At 42.5% G+C, this 21,442-nt stretch overlaps 1 protein-coding gene across 3 annotated transcripts; it reads right to left on the reverse strand.

The window, feature by feature from the left end:
- Positions 1 to 511: 511 nt before the first annotated feature.
- emp1 (epithelial membrane protein 1) lies at positions 512 to 13,237 on the reverse strand. 3 transcript variants are annotated; one of them, XM_017425824.3, is made up of 5 exons: positions 13,103 to 13,237; positions 12,224 to 12,307; positions 10,780 to 10,885; positions 10,285 to 10,425; positions 512 to 1,112 (listed from the first exon to the last, which is right to left on the reverse strand). In XM_017425824.3, the coding sequence occupies exons 2-5, from the start codon at positions 12,296 to 12,298 to the stop codon at positions 955 to 957; spliced, it is 480 nt and encodes a 159-aa protein (XP_017281313.1). In that variant the 5' UTR covers positions 12,299 to 12,307; positions 13,103 to 13,237; the 3' UTR covers positions 512 to 954. The 3 variants fall into 3 exon arrangements, with proteins under 3 accessions (XP_017281313.1, XP_037830713.1, XP_024863706.1); XM_037974785.1 differs by lacking the exon at positions 13,103 to 13,237 and adding an exon at positions 12,906 to 12,924; XM_025007938.2 differs by lacking the exon at positions 13,103 to 13,237 and adding an exon at positions 12,456 to 12,869.
- Between the last annotated feature and the right edge of the window lie 8,205 nt (positions 13,238 to 21,442).

Genomic DNA, 21,442 nt, shown 5'->3' on the forward strand with positions numbered 1-21,442 from the left:
TGCTGAGGTGCTTGATTTTATACACCTGTGGCCACGGAAGGGATTGGAACACCTGAATTCAATGATTTCAATGGGTGAGTGAATACCTTTGGCAATATAGTGTATTTCGTGAAACACTGGACAAATTTTAATGAAACTTTCAGGAAATAAACATTGGCTGTACGTCGACCACTGATTAACTTTTGTAGTGAGTTACGTTTTGGATGGCTGCCGCAGCTAATCGACATTAACCAAGACAAAAATGGCTCCAACTCAGTCAGTTTTACAGCTGCTGAGCTAAGATGTGTTGTTGCTGGGAGTCATGGATAACATGAGACTACATGACGTTATCTCCCAGGTTCATTCAGAACGGCTACAACTCGCTCACTGCTCAGGATAAGCTGATCTGCGTGAAAGGAGGCGGTGAAAAAAAGCATTCCTTCAATAAGTGCTGGGCCTTTAATTAAAATAGTTTAAAGGACTGAGACACGACCTCGTTTCGCAGGCAATTTTTAAACCGAGTTAGGCTTAAAAAGAAATCAGCTGGTCGGAGCAGAAGTGAGGGTGGTGTCAGTCATCTCTTTAAATAAAATAAAATAAAAAAAAAACCCACAATATTTCACAAGATTTTAAACATTTCTTTTACAGTACTGATATGTCTGGAATGAACTCTTCCGAAGGGGGATAAATGATTAATCAGTTGAGTTAAAATCAAGATGGTGGAAGGAAGCTTTTTTTTTTGAGAGGCTGCACTCATCTTCTTTTCTTGCACACAGTCTCACTCTTGGACTCAAATCAAATCTAAAAAAAAAAAACCTTGGCTCTTTGTTAGCGCACGTCTGAACAAGAACTTCTCTTCCAAATGGCAGACGAATTTGGAGTTTTGGGATGTTCTGAATGAAACCAAACTTTTCCAGCTTCCTAACAACAGAGAGAGAGAGAGAGGTAACGCCGCCCTTATTCTCCTGGGCCTTTTCACTCGGTCTTCTTCCGCAGGATGAGGTAGGTGACTGTTAAGACGACCGTGAGGACAAAAGAGATCCATGCCAGGATGTAGGAGTGCCCGTACGCTCCTGTTTCACCGATGTGAAACTGAGCCGTGTAGACTGAGGCTGCAGTCATTATACACAGGCCTGCAGGAGGAAGGGAAGACATTTAGTAAGGATTTATCTTTAAAAAATAAAGGACATAAACAGGACGTGGTTCGGCTGCGGTTACAAAGACGAGAGAAACACGACAGCGCGTCTTTGAAAACCAAATGTACTTCATAGGTTTGTGGTGCTGTAGCAGCAGCGCGGGCGTCGTTATTAACCCGCAGAGTGTAAAATCCAACACAGGAGGAGGTTTTCCTCCGCAGGAGGAAAAGCTCGGGTCAGTCTCAGTCAGAAAAGGGGGACAAATGAAGAGCAAAAGAACGAAAAGAGGCAATTAAATGTGGGTGCTTGTTCAAAATCCATCCGTTCATCCATCTGAGCAAAGAAACGTCCTGAAAAAACACCAATCCTCACCGTCCAAAAGCTCCACCCACCCCCACCCTGTCCCTCCAGTTTCACCTCCGCCAAGGAGGTTGTGTTTTCAGTAGTGTTGGTTGGTTGGTTTGCTTAAAAACTAATGAACAGATCTTGATTATATTTTCAGGATTTGTCACAAGAAGTTTGGATCCGGATCAGACTACCTGTTAATGACACGGTGTCAGAGTGCTTCTAGTATCCATTGATTTGATTCATCACCCACCAACGAAAGCTGGGAAGTGTCGTCAACCCAGTTCAAGATGGCCGCCACAGCAAAGCGATCTTAGCCAGCACAAAAACGGCTCCATCTTGGTGAATTTCACAGATGTTGAATTAAAACTTCGGAGTGTTCGTAGCTGAGACTGACCCTCCGTTTATACTCTGAGCTCAAGCTGATCGCACAAGATCTGTGTTTAAAACTTCAGCATTAAGTGTTAGGAGTCAACCCTGTTTGTCTGTTAGCAAAATATTTTAGGAACCATTAGACGGATTTTAATGAAACTCTCAGAGAGTAATTACTGGCTGTACATCTACAACTGATTAACTTTTGGATTCAACCCAACTCAAGATGGCTGCCACAGCAAACTGAACTGAGCAAACGCAATACTTTGGTGAGTTTTACAGATACTGAGCTACAATCCGGTGTGGTAGTAGCTGAGCGTCATTCACAGCACGTACTACAAGTGCTCACAGATCACTCAAGAAACACAGTATGTCATGAAATGGTGTTATTTTCAAGGTTTGGTCAAAATTGCTACAATGCCGTAATTTCTCAACGTAAGATCTTAGTTGAAAACTCTGGCAGGAAAGGCAGCGGGCGATATGCATTCCTTCAAGGAATGCTAGTCCTTTAATTTTCAGACTGTATTTTTTTATTTATTTATTTTTTTATATATTACTGGTTAATTGTTTGTTATAGATGTTGTAACTGAAATTAGAAGACCTAAACTGCTGGTGCTAAATGTAAGCTAGTTTTAGTCTGAGGTATCCAGGACTAAATACACATACACACACACACACACACACACGTCCTTCACAATAAAAGTTTTAAACATCTACACTGAGGTTTGACTTTGAAATCCTCTCAAATCACCTGAAGCTGATACAAACAGACTCCAGAAAGCAGAGGTTTGAGAAGTGACTTACAGGTTGTTTACAGCTCCGGTCAGAAGTTACAGAATGTGCGCTAAAACCTTTTGGGGTTTTTTAAGATGATAACTTGTTTTGAGGTACAGAGTCGGAGGTCTTTGCGCCGGGGATGATTTGGTTCTTGATTCCTCTTGTAACTGCAAAATAGCAGCTTCTTATTTCTGAAGATTGGAAACAGTATTTAGACTTTTCCCCCCTCAACATTTCAGCTTTATTCTGAAAACCTGGAAACAAACAAGCCAAAAATCTTTTCTCTCAGTTCTTTTCTTCTGAGCAGCCCTGGGTAAATCTGAGTGGATTTGACACTGAGCTTTTCTATTTTTTAAACTGTGCTATACCTTGAAATGAATAACTCGCCCATCGCTAGTTCCTAAACAGCAAATATATGCTCTCCAGGGCCCTGCTGGACTTTTTTTTTTCTCGTTTGTTTAGTTGTTTTTCTTTTACTGATTATCCGCCGTCTCTTTCCAAACCAGACATCTTTGGTCCCGGTGCAAAATGCAAACCATTTGTTCGTTTCAGCCTCTCTAATGCAATCACTTAGCTGATTTATTTCAACTGAAAAACAAAACATCTGCAAACTGTTGGCTTCAGCTGAAAGAAAAGGCAACCGTTCCTCTTCCCCAAGTGGAGGAACATGACTGGGGAACCTTAGAGAACATGATGTTCCCAGACGGTGCAGACCGACTGGCAGCAGCCTCCATTGGCCGTCACCTAAATAAATAAAAACACATGTTGGGTCTCAGAGCTTCACGCTGAACGATATGGGGGATTTTTACTGGACTATATGTCTGCTACATCTTCTGTTTCCACAATGAAACAAAACCGAATCATGTGCTGTTCCCCTCAAATCTTCACTGTGATGTCTTTTCAAAGTCCTCCCGAAGCGAACGACTTCGACGTTCAGTCACATCAAATGAAATTCTTGAGCCGTGCAGAAATATGAGTCTTAAACTGTTCCGCCCTTCCGCGCCCCCACAGGCCCTGTAATGGCAGACTCTGGGTGGTGCCTGAGCTTCCCCCCCCCCACACACACACACNCACCCCCTTTTCCTCATTTGTCCTCCTGACACAAAAACCCCTCCTGCCACAGAGGAACGCCATTGTTCTTTTTTTGTAATGAACTGTTTTGATGTTAATTTGATTTCTTCTTCTTCTTCTTTTATTTCCCCCCCCTCTAAGGTCTGCGTAAAGCCAAATCAGAGACTCGGGCGGTATCAAACAGCCACTTGAAACAAATTAAACGAATGTGCAAAGCCGTAGAGGTGCAGTGATAAATGTTGTTTTTTTTTTTTTCTTCCACCATCCATTTCTGCCCAGGATGTTTTGGGCAGGTCTCACATCTGGGTTCCATGATGCAGGAACTAAAGAGTCACCACCCTGGGAGGATGTTCTTTCAAGTTGTTCAAGTATTTATTTTTCTTTAGAAAAGAAATAACAAAAGCTTGTAACAACGGAACATCCTGGGTTGTAAAACATACCTCCAAAAAAAAAAAAAAAAAATTAAAATTCTTGTAATCAAAGGCAGTGACTAGAGAGAATACCACAGACTCACCTCGCAGACTGCATTCCTAAAACTATTAAAGACCCGACATTCCTTGAAGGAAAGTGTGTCGCCTGACGCCTTTCATTGCGAGAGTTTTAAACGAAGCGCAAACGATGATGAGGAGGGACAAAGGGACGGAGTTGTTGTCGTTTTGGTCGAACCTTGAAAATGATGCTTCATCTCATGCGACACAACGAGATCTCGTGAGACATGCTGCATGACTTTAGGCGACTACCTCACCAAACCTTAGCTCAATATCTGTGAAACCGACTTGACTTACAGCCATTTTTTATGTTGGCTACCACCGATTAGCAGCCGATGATTCATTTTTCCGAGATTTTCATTAAATGCTTCTCTGTACTTCATGAGATATTTTGCTAAAAAACAAATAACACCAAATGTTTTAAGCAAAACTGCTGCACGATGTGAAATGCTTGGCGTATGTGGTGGAGACGATGCTCAACTACCACCATACAACGTTTTGTCTCTATATCTGTAGATCTGGTCAATTTATAGCCATTTTTGGGTTGACTTAAGTTGCTTAGCCGTAGCAGCCATCTTGAATGGGATTGACTCCGAAAGCCAAACAGTTGCGGTTGTACATCTAATGATTGGGTTTTGAAAAGTTTCACTGAAATCCGTCCAGGAGTTCATGAGATATTTCGTCAACAGACAGGGTGAGTTGACTGCAATCGTTAACGTCTCAAGGCAATGTATTTGCGCTCAGGTTTTAAGTTGGGCGTGTCTCTCAGCTGCTACCACACCACATTTCAAGTCAAGATCTGTAAAACGGACTGAGTTTTCTGGAGTCAGTTATCTGTGGCGGCCATCTTTAATCAGGTTGACACCATCCTGCGCACATCCAGGGGTGCGCTTCATTACAACCCCTCCGGTGGGTCGTGAGATTGAAAAACGAGCACACATACACTAACACACACACACACACACACAGAGGCTAAAAACATTATTGCCCCTTTGCCTTTAGGACAATAAATATAAGCCTTCGTTTAAATATGCAAACGATGCCTCAGTTGACGGAGTGCTTTCAGACCTCAGAGAGCGGTTGCACCTGGCAGGCTGACAGAAAACAAGAGGCCAATAATAAAAAAAAAAGAAAAAGCTGTCAGATGAAACAATGAAAACAATGAGAAAACTCCTGTACGACCGTAATTCAACACACACGCGCACACACACTGACTGGTCCCAAACAAACAGGCTGGTTGTAACCAGCCGCCTGGGCAGGAAATTTGCAGCAAGAACAAACAAAGTGGGAAGGTTTGAAATGGAAACACGCAGGCAGAGCGTGAAGGATGTCAACACTTCCAGGACAGGAAAATGACAGAATTATGTCTTAAAACACACATACACACACAACAAAAGACGAGAGAAACAAATAAGCAAAAACTGCAAGAGATGTTTGAGACCAACCTTAAAAAATAAGATGACTGTGAAGAAAAACCTTTCCACAGTGACAGATGGTATGATATAAGAAATGATATGATATACAAGATATGATGAAAACATTTACAGAATAAATGAGATGAGATATGATATATAAGGTAAAATATGATAAATTATATAATTTCTGAGATGATATGAGATATTAGATGTTATGGAATGTGAGATATGAGATTATTTATATGGTATATATGATGATCTAAACTTAGCATGAAAAGTAAAGAAATTTGTGTTTGGTTGGTTATTTCTTTGTTGTAACAATGCTTCTTGGCAATAAATCTTGTACTGTTGGAAAGCCTGTTACTTGCCCTTTAAATGGTGCCACATTTGTTAGGAAAACACATTTCTATATTGAGCAGCAGAGTTGAGGAAGTGGGTTGCGCCCATAAAGAGCTGGCCAAATCTCTGCCAACGCCAAACAGCTTATTCTGTTTTGGACTTTTTTTTTGAGCGTTTGGTACCTCAGGTGGTGACAATCAGGTGCCTCATTAACGTCTGATTATCAGCGCCTGTGAGCAAACAGTAGTAATCCCATATCTCCACCGTCCGGGACTGAACTCTCTCCTCTAAGATGACGACGATCGCCTCCACAGAGCGGGGGGAAGACTCAAGGCTGATTGATACTACTAGAAATGCGTTCGTGGTCACGTGGTTGTGGGACGTTCTTGTTCTTTTTCGCATGGATCTTTCCTACTCTACGAGATCTGCAGCCAGAACTCCTGGGAAGCTCATCCCTCCTCCCAGAGCGCCAAAACGGCTTTCTTCCAGCCGCCTTTTCCACTCCTCTGTCCATGTACAGATTTTCTCTTCCCTTACCACGACCAGACCATTTTATTGTACAGACTGAGACAGTAAACGCCTTGGCATTTGCAAATTTATCAAGAAGAGATTGCCACCATTTCTGATGAAGGGAACGGCCGAGGTGGACTCTGTCCCGGCGATCACAAAGGTGGATTCTTTAGGACTCCTTCCACAAGTTTTTCGCCATTGGACTATTTTTGAACAGCTGTAAAGACAGCGGTATTTTCCAACAGCCTCAGTCAGCTGCTTCTCAGCGGAGCAGTTTTAGCAGAAGGACTCCACTGGATTTCAACTGCTGTTCCGCATAAACACGCCCACAGCAAAGTTCTGACCAATCACACAACAGCTGATGTATGCCCCTGTGAGAAAAGGTTCTCCTCAGACCTTTGTGTCCTAGGAGAAAAAAATGACATGATTTTTGTCACGCAACCATGTGAGCAAAAGCTGATTTCTTGACTTCTCGAGGGGTATGAATCCTCCTTAACTCCAGAATTGGGGAGTGGAGAGGATGGAAAGGCTCGCCTGTAGTCCTTACCTAAACCCCACTGAGCACCTGTGGGATCAGCTCGGAGGTGCTGTTCGTGCCACAGTGACCAAAACAACCACAATGACTAACATGTGACAAATGCTGGTTGAAGAATGGGATGAATCCCACAGCAGTGTGTAACCAAGCAGGTGAGCAGCATGAGGAGGAGGTGCTGTGGCTGTGTATGGTTCTTCCACATGCTACTGAGGCCTCCGTTTGTTAAATGAATGAAGTGTTAAGTTACCGATATGTCTTCAGACTTCAATCATTCAACTCAACAAACAGTACCAAACAAGAATCAAGAGCAGAATAACCTGTTTGACATGGTATTTACATGATATTTGAGATAGGATGTGATATATGAGATAAAACAAACATCATATATCATGAAGTTACACGTCAGGGTAAAAACCAGGAGAGACAATGGTCATTTCCTCCACCTTAAACGTAGATGTGGACACTGACGGTTTGAGCTCATTTCTCATCCCATTATTTGATCATGGAATAGATGGACACAGCAATGCATCTCGCTACAGAGAAAAAAAACATTGAAAACTTGTCTTAGGAGAGACAAATCAACCCCACTGAGGTGGCCAGGAAAAGATCTGGATCTGTTTTTTGTTTTACCGTATTTTCTGGACTATGAGGCGCACATAAAAACCTTAAATTTTCTCAAAAAAACGACAGTGCGACTTATAATCCGGCGTGCCTTATATATGTAAGAAGTCGTGATGTTTTAGTACGACTGGGTAAACTACAATGCTGCACCGTTCGCAGCATTAAGGCTCAGTAGTGTTGTGCTGACCTGAGCGAGCGGTGGAGGCGTTTATATTTGATGCTTACGTCGATGCAGTATTCTTCTGCGAGTTTTAAATCGTTTGATTATCTCTGTGATCTCTCATAGAGGGATCATATAAATGCTGATACAGGCAAACCAGCTCTGCTAGAGCACCGAAATCATCCATTTTAAATGGAGCGGTCCGCGCAAAGTTACAATAATTGGGAGGTGCACGATGATTCGCCTTATGGTCCGGTGTGCCTTATATATGACAAAAGTTCGAAAAATGGACCATTCATTGACAGTGCGTCTGATAATCCAGTGCGCCCTGTAGTGCGGAAAATACGGTAGTTAATCATTGCATAAATTTCCTTATGAGTTAGAATTTTAATCATTTGTTCAAGTTTCTATAATTTGCAAAGATAACCGTTTATTGCATTTTCTTTTTAAATGCTTTAACAAGACCAAAATGTAAAGTGAAGCATTTGTATGTCCTCTTTGCTGGGGGCTGTCAGCTGACTAAAATACTTCTGACGCGCCTCACGGTATGGGCTTTCTCCATCAGCTTTCAGAGCTGCATAGTGGACTGAAGGGCCAAGCTCCTACACAGTGATTCTTAGGAGGGTGTGCCTCCTGGAGTTACACATGTAGGGTAGTTTAGTGAAGAGTTAAAGCAGTGGTCTCCAATTCTGGTCCTGTCCTGTTTCTCTGCTCCAACACACCTGATTTGAATCAGAGTGTCATTAACAGGCTTCTGCAGAACATGAAGAGGTCATTAAACCACTGAATCAGGTGTGTTGGAGCAGGGAAACAAGGAAAACATGCAGAATAGTGGCCCTGAGGACCAGGTTTGGAGACCCCTGAGTTAAAGCATCACCGCAGATGCCAGATGGACGTGCACGTAAGGCGGTAACATGGCGGCTATGATCACTGTAATCTCGCTTCCTGCAGAACCGTAGTGATGGATAGTTAAGTGTCACTGCTACAGCAGCCTCAACGATGTGTGTCAGTCATTATTAGGACATGACTGACGTGCTAGTGTGTGCTGCACACTTTTTTATACAATGTTTGGAACTTAGAAGGAGACATGTTTTCCATTTGCAGCGTGTATTTTTTGTGGTTTTATATCTAAGTGCTTCTAGTTTGTTTAAAAGGATCCAGCCTCTGCACACTTCATTTGACCTGGTCTTAGGTGTGTTCACGGCATGTCCAAGCATTACTCCATTTTGAATGATGTCATAATCCTGTGCACTAACGTACATCAACTTTCGGAAGTAATTTAGGCCTTACTTTTGTAATTGTCTAATCTAATCTAAATGCAGACAAAGCTGCTAACAGTGGCTCATTGTGGTCACCGCGGTTACCACATTCCTGTGTCCGTCACTCCCTTAGAGCGAACGCAGGAGAAGCAGACAGAGACACGGAGAGGAAATTAAGCCTCAGACAAACAGTCGCACTGTGAAAACTGTAAGTCGTACTGAAAAGAATCCCTGAACCGCAACTGGCAGAAGCATCTGGTCGTCAACGCATGTCTCTTTTTTTTTTTTTTTTTTGTTCATGGCTCTACAGTGTTTTAATGTAGCAGATGTGACAAGTTAAAAAACACCCTTCACTTCCAGCTCTGAAGAGAAAAGTCTGACCTCAGCAAAGGGAAACAATAGGAGACAATGAGAGCCTGGGCGTGTGCGTTCGAGAGAAAACTGTGAGCCGTATGAGAGACGCACTGGGCCAACGAGAAAACAAATTTCTTACATTTTGATGTTGAAACTATAATAAGTGGGACGTCTGTGGGAATAAATTTGTTTTGCAAAGTTTTAGACAGCTCGAATGTTGCAGCGTGGGGCATAATCACAATTTAAGTTGAGCATTCTGTGGTTGAATCCTTGTGAATCATAAAACTTGAGTTGCATTTGTGTAAAAAAGAAACATAAAATATATCAAAGGACCAGTTCAGTCGTGTAGAGTGCCCATTTCTGTGATTTGTTTAAACTATGAATGACGTTTCTACTGTGACGTATGTCTTCACAGAGCCATAGAGCTCCAAAGAGGGCAAGGTTTTACTACTATTTTTTGCTAAAATCTAATTATGTTTGTGGAAATTTCTCAGGTTTTTTTTTGAGAGTTTTGTTTAGGTCTATAAAGCACTGCTCCTAAAAGTCACAGCACACCATTTTGGGTCAAGTCGGATGTTTTGATGTATTTTTCGTAAGGTTTTTGTTTCCCCGAAGCTGCAGGAGGAGCAGTGAATCAAACACTGTGACGCTAACCAAAGATTAATGGCAGAATAGTAGCAAAGGTGCCCATAAACTCCCTGTGTTTCTTAGCTGTCTTCAGTCGCTGCTTTATGTTGCAGCCTTGGGGCTGAGTCGTAACAAAACCATTAAGGCTTCATGGCGTTATTGACCTCAGCCAGTCGAGCATGTAGCAGCATAATCCATAAAAAAGAAAAAAAACATTTAAGCTGCGTCAACGAGAGGCACGAGTATCCATCAATACCCCCGGCAGCTGGCGCCATGTTTGACTCCGGGTTACTTACAGGCGATTAGCTGTAAGATGCCGGTGCAGATGAACCTCTGGCCTTTGGGCAGCGTGAACAGCTGAGCCACGAACACGAACAAGGCCAGGATGGTGAAAACAGTGGCCAGGATCGAAGTCCCCTGCACCACCTGGAGGTAGTCTGCAGCAGCAGGACAGAAAAAAAAAAACAAAAAAAACAATCAAGAACCAGAGAAATGGGGTTTGCTGGAAGAAAATGCAGTGAATGCCGAGTGCTGAGTGACTGAACGAAATGTCCCGAAGAAGCTGAAACTAGGTTGTTAAAAGCTACAAAATAAAATAATAATAAAAAAAAAGCCAAATATGAGCAAATAACTACAAGGAACACTAGCTAAAAGCTAAAAGTAGCACAAAAAACTACATGAAAGCTAAATGTCGCACAAGGCTAGCTACAAGCTAAAAGCAGCAAAACGCTAGAAGTAGCAAAATGTTAGCTAAAAGCTCTAAAGGTTATTTTAGCCTGATCGGAGTTTACTTCCTGTGTAGCCGGTGCTCAGGCTGCTGTAATGCCAAACTGAGTCTTTTAACGTCCACTTGCCCCACAGATCTGTTGACACAGTATCAGTGATCCACCACCAGGCCTGGAATTTAAAAAAATGAAAAAAAAAACAACAACAAACAGACACACACAAAAAAAGAGAGTAAATGTGGACTGTAAGAACATACAGAGGCATGCAATGCATACAGAGCAAACAGAGATATTTCTGTGTTTTATCCCTGGTGTGTGTGTGTGTGTGCGTGTGTGTGTGTGTGTGTGTGTGTGTGTGTGTGTGTGACGTATCAGTGTGGGCGGGCAGATTGGCTGCTGTCTTACACAGCTCTTTATTATTCTGCAGCCATTGCTGGGCCTGGGTTTGGTTTTTTTTGTTGTTGTTTTTTGCAGGTTTGAAGATTTACAGCACTGTGGGTGGCCAAAACATATTTTGACATTTTACTGCAGGGTATTTCTGGATGGTTTACACACACACACACACACGCCTGGCTGTGATGCTTTAGCTGCACTGAAACAAAGAGTAGGAGCTTTTGAGCTGGCAGTTGTGAACTTGTAACAAAAACCCTTTTGTTTCTTATTGTGAACACAGACAGGAGTTAAAGAAGAAAATAAACTAGAATGGCACCTTGAATGCCAACGTTTTAAACTAAGACCTTGCTCGGTTTACAAGCACTTAAAACACGTGTTTGGGATGATTCTCAGCTACTACTAACTACTACGCTACCTTTCAGCTCAGTATATGTAACATTAATTGAGTTAGCGTCATTAATTGTAAGAGAGTGTTAACTCCTACAGTTAACGGCAATGTTTTAAACAAAAATGTTGTGCAGTTTGTTAGTGCTTAGAGTATGTGTCAGGGATCGCTCTCAGCTGCTAGCAAACCAGATTTTAGCTTCGTATCTGTAAAACTGACTGAGTTAGAGTCATTTTTATGTTGGAGAATATTGATTAGTTGTAGTGGCCATTTTGAATCAAATTGACTCCGAAAGTTAATCAGTTGTAGATGTCCGTCCAGTAATTACGTTCTGAGAGTTTTAATAAAATCCATCCAGTGGTTCATGAGAACTTTTGCTAACAGACAGTCAGGGTCGACTCCGTAAAGTTTTAATCCAAAGCTTTGTGTAACCTGTTAGCGCTCGGAGTGTGTGTTGTGAATGACTCTCAGCTACTACCACACCCCATTTTAGCCCTGCGCCTGTACAGGTGAAAGAGTTACAGCCATTTTGGTCTTCTCGAAGGTCAGACGGCTGTGGCGGCCACCTTGAATCGGACTGACTGTAAAACTTAATCAGCCGTAGACGTGCATCCAGCGATTACTTGCTAAGGGTTTCGTGAAAATCGGCCCAGTGGTTCAAGAGATATTTTGCCAACAGACAAAATCACTTGATTAAAACAAACAAACAAAAAAAAAAACACAAGTACTCACATTATCAATGGTGGCCACCAGAAGCAGGATGATGGTGGTAATGTGCAGACCGACGATTGCTGCCAACACCAACATGGTGGCTCACTGGAAAACAGATAAAAAAGGGGAACTTGGAAGGATGCACATCATTTATTTACTTTCCATCCCCACTCTGATGTAATGCAGGCGTTTATATGGGAGAAGGGTATCAACTGGCAGTTGTTGTTTTTTATTATTATTATTTTACACTTACAGAAAAAAAGAGGAGAAAGAGGAGAGATGAGCCTCTGTACACAGGTTCAGACTTGCCCCCCCGGGAGTCAACAACATCTGGATTCAGACACGTCACACACTCCAAATATCTTTGTCCCCCCACCCTCCATTTACAGTTAACCGCCTCAAATAAAGATAAAGTCACATTCATTAAAAGATTAAAAAAAAACTACTTCCTGTTTGCTTATCGGCTCCTTTTTTTTCTCCCCCTCTCGCCACTTTCGGTCGTTTCCGTCGACTAGAAAGGCGCATTTGTTTGGGCATTCCCAAAAGGGTGCCGCACCGTTACTCACACACACACACACACACACACACACACACACAGGCCCTTTACTACAGTCAACAACTTCGAAAAGAGCGCGAGAACACGGCGACAGAACCGACAACAAAACGCAGCATCCACGCTCACAAACACGCTTTTACGTCCGACCTTGAGGATTTCGCAGTCCTTTCATCGGACCTGCTCACGTTCGCTATTCTTCAAAAGAGTTTACGTTCACTTTGTTACTCCTCCGCGGTCTGCGTTTAAAAAGACGCAAACCAAACGCTAAAAAAAAAAAGTTTCACGGAGTTTGGTTCTTAGAGATAACTTCATAATAATAATTGAAAAAGTGAATAAAAAGTTACCTGAAGGCGCTTTAACACACGGAGCGGGTGTTATTTGGGAATGTGGAGGAGTTTAGACCCACCCAGTCTGTAATTCTCTCAGCGCGCGCACACACACACCTACTCACACACATCTCCTTGTTTTCTCACTCCCCCTCTCCTCTCACTAAGCCCCACCCAGAACGTTTCAAATGTTTCAAATGTGTTTTTTTTTCTCACTTCAAGAAAAGGCTGATAGAATTAAAGGCCTAGCATTCCGAGAGGGAATGCATGTCGCCCGCCGCCTTTCATGCCTGAGGTCATATTATGCTGAGAGCGTCACAGCAGCTGTTTATGTCCAACCTCAAAAAGTGGGATCTGGTGTGACATTGTGAGATCTAGCCTCAGAGTATATTAGGGGCATGATGACTTAGCTCAATATCTGTAAAACTGATGGCGTCGTGGCCATTTTTGTGTTGGCTAATGTGGCCATCTTGAACGGGTTTGACTTCGAATGTTAATGAGTGGTAAATGTACATCCACTGGTTACTTTGTGAGAATTTCATTAAAATCAGCCCAATGGTTCATGAGATGTTTCGCTAACAGGCAGACTTCACGCCAACAGTCGGCGTCAGTGTTTTAAGTGAAAATATCAAACATTGCGTTGGGGCTTGTGCTCAGCTACCATCTCACCAACCTTTAGATTAATATTTGCAAAATTAACAAAGTTATTGCCTTTTTTTGTGTGTGTTTCTGAAAATTTCATTAAACTTTGTCCTCTGGCTCATGGGATATTTATTTAGCTAATGGTACAAACATATGGCCATGTACAGACTGTTAGAACGAAACCTGCCGCAGAAACAAAAAGAACCGTTTCAGCTAATATTGTTAGAACTGTGGGAAACAGGATGTGCGACGGTCAACGGGTCCCCGGAAACAAGGCGCACAAATTATCGACTTTACGTTTATGTATTTTCATAATTCTGCTTTTTGAAATAAAGTATTGGTTATCTTATTTGCAAGTTGTTCTAATATTTCAAATGGCGTGTCGTACATGTATAATTACTTTATATAAATCAATAAAGGTTGTTTAACCTGTATTTAGGTGAACTACTAGATGAATCAGGTGTGTTGATGGGAGGGCTGCCATTTTGAACTCTGCTGTGATGTGTGAGGATGAATAAACCTGCTTGTTTGCTGTACAGCCAAGACTGACTGATGGCACTTCTTCCACACCACGCCTGTCAGCGTAACAGTTCAGTCCAGCAGCTCACCTGAATGGGACGTGTCCCCTCTCTTTGTCCACACACACACACACACACACACATATATAGGCATGTCTTGAGGACTTGAGGACGGAGGGAGGGATGGGTGGGGGGGACGGTGTCTCACACTTTCTGCTTCATTATGCAGACACAATGACTTGTCTGAAGTGGAGATGGGACATTAAGTAGAGATGCAGGCAGCAGTGCAGAGCAGCCTGAGCCGCAGGGATCTCATCTTCTGTACAGCAGCAGCTACTCCCTGATGGTGTCGTTTAAAGCGAGGCAAAAAAAAAAAAAACAAGACAACAAAAAAACAGAAGAAGTCAAATGAAATGTTTTGCTCCTGCAGATGGTGTCTGGACTCAGGCAGGAGATCGGAAATAAACAAAAACAAAAAAAACAACAAAATTGAAATAAATCAAAGGCCTAGCATTGCCCGAACGCTACTGCAGGACGTCACGCTCATGAGGCTGTTGTGAACGACTCCCAGCTTCTTCCACATCAAATTTTAGCTCAACGTCTGGAAAGCTGACTAAGCTTTTGCCTTTAGGCCTCAAACAGACTGCCACTGTGCAAAAAACTATAAGCCGTATTTTCAAGTAAAGCTCTGGACCTGAAGTGGGAGAAGCATCTGGTCGCATCGCACATCACTTCTTTATGTTTCTACAGTGATTATGTTAAAAGACCCTTCATTTTACTGCAGGATTTGACTATAACTGCAGCTTCTCAGCATCGGATCGTCTTAGATTAAAACTTTAACGTGAACTCTGGAGATGTGTATTCCTGCAACAGTAGTTCTAATGCATTTACTTTCCTGAACTCATAAGCTGTTGGTTTTTTCTCTCCTTACACTAGCCTCAGCAGGAAAAGGAAACAAACAGAAAAATACTGAACATCACTGATCATCAACTGGTGGCCTCTGGGCCACATCGGGCCTGCAGCCTCACTCCACGTGGTCGCAGTGTGGACCACGTGCGATTCAGTACAGGAATCACACGCGTCGCCGCTCAGGGAGGATTGATGACAGCTCCTCTGTTTTCTCACTTCCTGCTCAGACATCAGCAGCTCTTCCTTGCTTCCATGCGCTGTGTTACCATGAAACTGAGTCATCCCGTAAAAAAAAAAAAAAATTAACTGGTTTCCACACTGTCTTAAACCAACGCCTAAATGTTACAGAGGCATAGCTGGGGTATATTTTAAATAAACCTACTTTTTTATCATAGGCTGCAACAGAATCTAGAACTTTCAAAGATAATAAAATGATTGTAAAAGTAATTATGAAAAGAGATGAAACTTTTGGTCAGGTTTGAATCCACTTTAAATGCATAGAGTTAAAAACAGACTCAATTATCAATTATCAAAACGCCATTATCAGCATCCCGTTGTAGCAGCATGCCTGAGTCGTGTGCGTGCTTTCACTGCACCAATAAACACATAAAAGCATCTGGAATATCCTTCCATAGGAAAGCAACCGTACAATGCGAGAATTTAGTCAATTTATCCGGAAAAATTACCTTCAAACAGTATCTATGTTCACACTGACACTTTCTGGCTTTGCTCGTTTTACAGGAAATATATTTTGTGGCTGCCTTAACTGCTGCTGCATGTCTAAGCAATAATTTGGATCCAGAATGAAAGCGCACAGATCCTGATTTCCCTAAAGCTTCAGCTCCTTCCAGTCTGGATCCTACAACACGTTATTGTCTTGTTTTTATATGTCAGGCGTGTTTTATGTGCACGTACAGCTGAAGACCTACATCATTTCAAAGACGGCCTGTCTCCTCATTGACGCACACGCGCTTGTTGACATTGCTCCCGCTTTGGCGGCCATTTTGGATCCTCCACGACAGCAACAAATTCTTATTAGACAATTAGAGGGAGTGCTCGCTCTATTTTTAACTCTACGCCTAAATGCTACAACTCTGCCGCCTGCTGACACAAAACGGTAATTCGGGTCTACTGTAGGGAAATTTGAGGCTTATTAATAATCAGTCGCTATGTTAAACAGGTGGATCTTTCTGCTGCCTTCAAGACATTTTAGTTATTGCCGACTGCAGAAAGGTGGACAACAATCTTTTTGCCTGTGTGTGTGTTTTTAAGCAAAATATCTCATTAACCCGTTGATACATTCTAATGAAACTTGCAGAAAGTAATCATTGGACGCACGTCTACAACTGATTAACCTTTGGAGTCAGCCGCAGGTGATCGACGTTAGCCAACACAAAGATGGCTAGAACTCAGATTTTACAGATGTTGAGCTAAAACTTGGTGTTTCACAGCGGACAGCCCTACCTAATGCATACTCCAAGCTCCACACATTTGCTTAACACTACAACTCTTTTGCTTAAAGCCTGACTTCCTGTGAGCTCCCATTAGCTCGAGCATAACATCATTTTTAAGGTTTGACTAAACCGAGTTAAACATGTCATTTCTCCATCTAAAATGACCTTAGGTTCAGGGTCTGGCCTGAAAGGTGGTGTTGGGGGGCATGCATTCCTTCAAGGAATACTAGGTCTTTAATTTTAGCAAATATCGTCTATTATTTTTATCAGCTGGGGTCAAATAACAGCAGGTTATTAGAGGATTACTATGCAGACAGAACCCATCCGGGAAAAGCCTTTCACCACCTGTCTTTAAATAATGAGAGCCAGGGTGATGATGGGTTTTCTCATTTCACAGATGTTGGCTTCAGCCTGCAACCACTTAGTGTAAAACCCACATAGGTCGGTGCAATACAATAGCCGCTCTGTCCTGCAGGAGTTGAGACGAGGACAAACACCATCACTTCCTCTTTTCCCCTCTTTCTCTTACACACTCTGTCGCTTGTTGACAATGCTGATTCACTCAGTGTGAGCACGAAACGCGGCGTTTTCACGCTCCGCTGTCAAAAGCAGGCAAGGTTCGTCCACCTGCTATGATTTTGAGGAAAAAAAAAAAACGGTTGTTTAACATGAAATTGTCTATCTTTATTTCCAGTTCATTTAGCCTGCTTTGGCTGTTGTTTGTTTGTTTTCTTTTTCTCTTTCCTTTAAGCAGTTTGCATGTCATTTTCAGACCATGCCTTCCCACCTGCTGCTCCCCACCACATGCTCCATCAGCTGCACCGGGTTGACTTCATGCTCTCGGCTTGGCAAGCACTCCGTCTGCTGCCGAGCAAACATTGCTTCACACCTCTGCTCTGATAATTAACCACCTAGCATTCATGGAAGGGAGGCGCATCGCCCTCCACCTTTTATGACAGAGTTTTACACCAAGATCGTCTTCCTGTGTGTCGAGAAAGGACAGGGTCAGAGGCATTTTCGGTCAAACCTTCGAAAGTAACGCGATGCACGGCGTCATGCAAAATCACAAGATGCCACGCACAGAGTATGTGTTGGGATAGGTAGCCGTGTTTGTGTTTGCCAATGCTGATTTACCTGTGGTGGCCATCTGGAATGGAACTGACTAAAAGTTACAGAGTTGTAGATTTCTGTAATATTCATTCTAATTGTTCAGTGGTTTTATAAAATGCTTTGCTAACAGACAAATAAGGTTGACTCCAACAGTAAATGCTAATGATTTAAGCAAATATTGCACAATAAGTTGTACTTGGAGTATATGGTGTGTGTGACTTAAAATAGAATAGAATAACTTTATTAATTTCCAAGGGGATATTCAGCTTTGTGTTACTTGGAATGCCTGCAACAAAGAACAAGATTCACTATGAAATAAGTAGGAAATATGAAACAATAAAACTGGACAAATTATCAAGTTAAACAGATATAAAGAAAGATACAGAAACTGTGCAAGATTTATTTCACATTGTGATAATTGCACACCAGAGGGTTATTGATTCAGAGTGTCTGATAGGCTGAGGGAGGCGTTAAAGCCCGCAGGTAGGAATGATTTCCCGTGTCTCGGTTGCAACAGTCTCTGGCGGAAGGAGCTCCTGCCTCTGTCCAGGACCTCATGGAGCGGGTGGGAGGTGTTGTTTAAGACGGTCCCCACAAGGTCAATGACCCTACAAAACGAGTAGGTTAATTCTGCTGGCATCTGCGACCTTCAGCCTCAGCTACAACCGCACCAAATTTTAGCGCAGTATCTGTAAAACCGACTGAATTATAACAATTTTTGTGTTCTCAGGGTCAGGTGGCTGGGGCAGTTGTTTCGGAACATGTTGACTAGAAACTTTGATCAGTTGCGGAGGTACATCTAATGTTTACTTTTTGTAGATTTCATTAAATACAATGCAGTGGTTTATGAGATCTTTTGGTAAAAGGCAGACACACAAACACAGACACGGGGCAAAAACATTATCATTTGCCTTCTGGCGGCAGGCAATAAAAAAAAACTGCTTGTTTAAGTTCCATTTTATTCATCTTATCGAAGTTTTGCAGGATTAATCATTCAGCATATTTCCAGCTTGTTTGGCCTCCCGAGAGTCCCTCTCTTCAGCAGTAAGCCACAAATCAGATCTTGCCCACGGTCATGTTTGGTTCTCTCATACCGTTAGACAGGTGGAGTGAATCAACCAGGAGACTGAAACAGGCCCCGGCACCATCTCTTACACGCGCCTTGCTGATGAAACGACGCTGCTGCAGGTGGAATATCACCACAGCTCTCATTCCACCTTTGCAGCTTGGCTGTGCACATCACAATCCACCCAGGGATTACCAGCCCAGACTTTCCATAAACAAGAGGAAGAGGGGGGGGGGGACTAGTCTTCATCAGATCTCCTGCTGCACCAGTTTAAAGACCCGCTCCGCTTTCCTCTGAACCTCCCACGGCTGCCAGATAGCCGGCTACTTTTGGCAATGCCTTGTCAAAAGATTGGGCTCACCAGGACACGCAGTTACATGCAGGATCCCAGGAATTGGTTTTCCGTCTTTATAAAGATGACAAAATAGCTTCTGAATGCGTCTGTTTAGAAGACCAACCTGCAGTTTTACTTTAGCATGAAAAGCCTTTTTGATACTGCCTAAAACTTGGGAGTCCATTTCAGCTTCTGTTATTGCTGTGCCTGCCAGCCTGGTCTCCGGAAAACTGTAAAAAAAAAAATATTGTCCTGTTGTGCTTTGAGGTAAATAAGTTGGAGGTTTGACATGCTCGAGGATTGGGTGATTGTTTTTGTACATTTTCATACAAAAGTCATCTGTGGGACTGACACTGAAGTGGTGCTCTTTGGAAAGGTTATGAGCAAATATCTTACTTGAATGGTCTGAGTTTGGAGATCAATTCTGACCAAACTGATGAGCTAATGGCTAGTACAACCAAGACCAAGACCAAAGTTGATTACAGCCATCTGTAATGAACTCCAATCTAAAAAAAAAACATGACATTACAGTTTTTCCATCCATTCATTTTCTGTCGCCTATCTAAGGTCAGGTCACAGAGGCAACAGGTCCAGGAGGGAAACCCAGACATCCCTTTTCCCAGTGAAACTCTCCAGATCCTCCTGGGAAATCCCAAGGTGTTACCAGGCCACAGAGGATACATCATTCCTCTAGTTCTGGGTCTGTCCCAGTCAGACATGCCCAGACTATCTCCAGTTGGAGGCACCTAGGAGGCATGCTAATCAGATGCTTGAATCACCTCAACTGACTCCTTTTGATGCAGAGAAGCAGCGGCTGTAATCAGAGCTATACCAGTCGATGGAGCTCCTCACCTCATCTCCACAGAGCCTGAACATCCTAACATTAATTATGATGAAGACTCCGTGATACTTAAACTCCTTACGACAGAGGGAGCGCTCCACCTTTTTCCAGTTGAGAACCATGGGCTCAGACTGAAGAAGTCTGTTTGCAGTCACGTGGTTACTAGATGTTCCTTTTTTCACACACCTTTCATCATCCACGAGACACTCGGAGCAGAACTCCCGGGAAAACCCTTCCCACTGCAAGACAGGTCACGCTCAAAGAATATATAGGTGTGCTTATCCAGTAAAGGAAACAGCATTTTGGCAGATGGACTCCTCCGTACACAATGTCTGCGCCATCTCCTTCCACAAATTTTTTGCCATTTGATAATCTTCATACAGTTTCTGGAAGACTAGTTTTTCTGACGTACGCCAACTGCTCTTCAAAACTGTCCACATTGCTTGTTCACACGACAGCCAACAGCTGGTTTCTGGAAATAGAGTATTTGAAGCAAAAATGACAACGCTGCAGTCCGAACTTCTAACCAGTCACACAATACATGGCACAAACCGCTGTGAGAAAAGGTTCAGCCAGGGCCTTGTGTCGAGAAGTGGCGTACGAAGCTGCTACGAGAACAAATTGATGCAATTTTTGTTACTCAACCGTGTGACTGAGAGCCGATCTCGTGACTTCTCATGGAGCATGACGACAGCTTTGGAGGAGCCATAACCGTCAACATGTGAAAAGATAACCAGGCTTTGTGGCTAAAAGACGCAACGCAGTAATGACGTACAATCTGTGTGACTGTACGGCCACAGGATTTCAAAGTCTAAACAACAATAAACAAATTCATTACAGAGAAGAAGACAAATAATGACGCACAGAAGTTTTGCATTTAGTTTAAGAAATGGTTAACCACAATGAGAATCACCAAAAGAAAAACTGAGTTAATTCATCATGTTTTGAAAATGATAGAAGGGAGACATCTATCACACATTTAATTAGTGGCACTCCACATCGGTGCAGTTCTGCTTCACGTCTCTCTTGGTTCTGCGAGGCTCGCCTCATTTCTGAAAGCTCACATGCACGCCGTACGTGGTCGGCCCAATTAGTGATTTATGCCAAAAAAAAAAAACCCAAACAAACAGACAGTACATTAAATTCTGTTTCTCCAAACTGAGTTCATTCAGAGAGTTATCTACAACAGGTAAGATACTGTTTAAAAGCTACTTAAATATCAATAATAATAAACTTTATTTCTTTTAGTTTAGGGCTTATGATCATTTTAAACTTGTTGACTGTACTGCCTACATATAAAATGTACAATTTTATTGTTTGATCAGATTATTTAAAGGTAAAATAGCATAAAATAATCACTAGATAAGCCCAGAAGTCACAAGAGACACAGACTGTGTGTGACTTTGTTTTGGTAAAGTTCAGCATTTATAGCTCAGATATTTCAGACCTTGAAGATGACTGAGCCCAAATATTTCCTTCAGTGT

This window comes from Kryptolebias marmoratus, linkage group LG3 (assembly GCF_001649575.2).
Source record: "Kryptolebias marmoratus isolate JLee-2015 linkage group LG3, ASM164957v2, whole genome shotgun sequence".
Taxonomy (NCBI): Eukaryota; Metazoa; Chordata; class Actinopteri; order Cyprinodontiformes; family Rivulidae; genus Kryptolebias; species Kryptolebias marmoratus.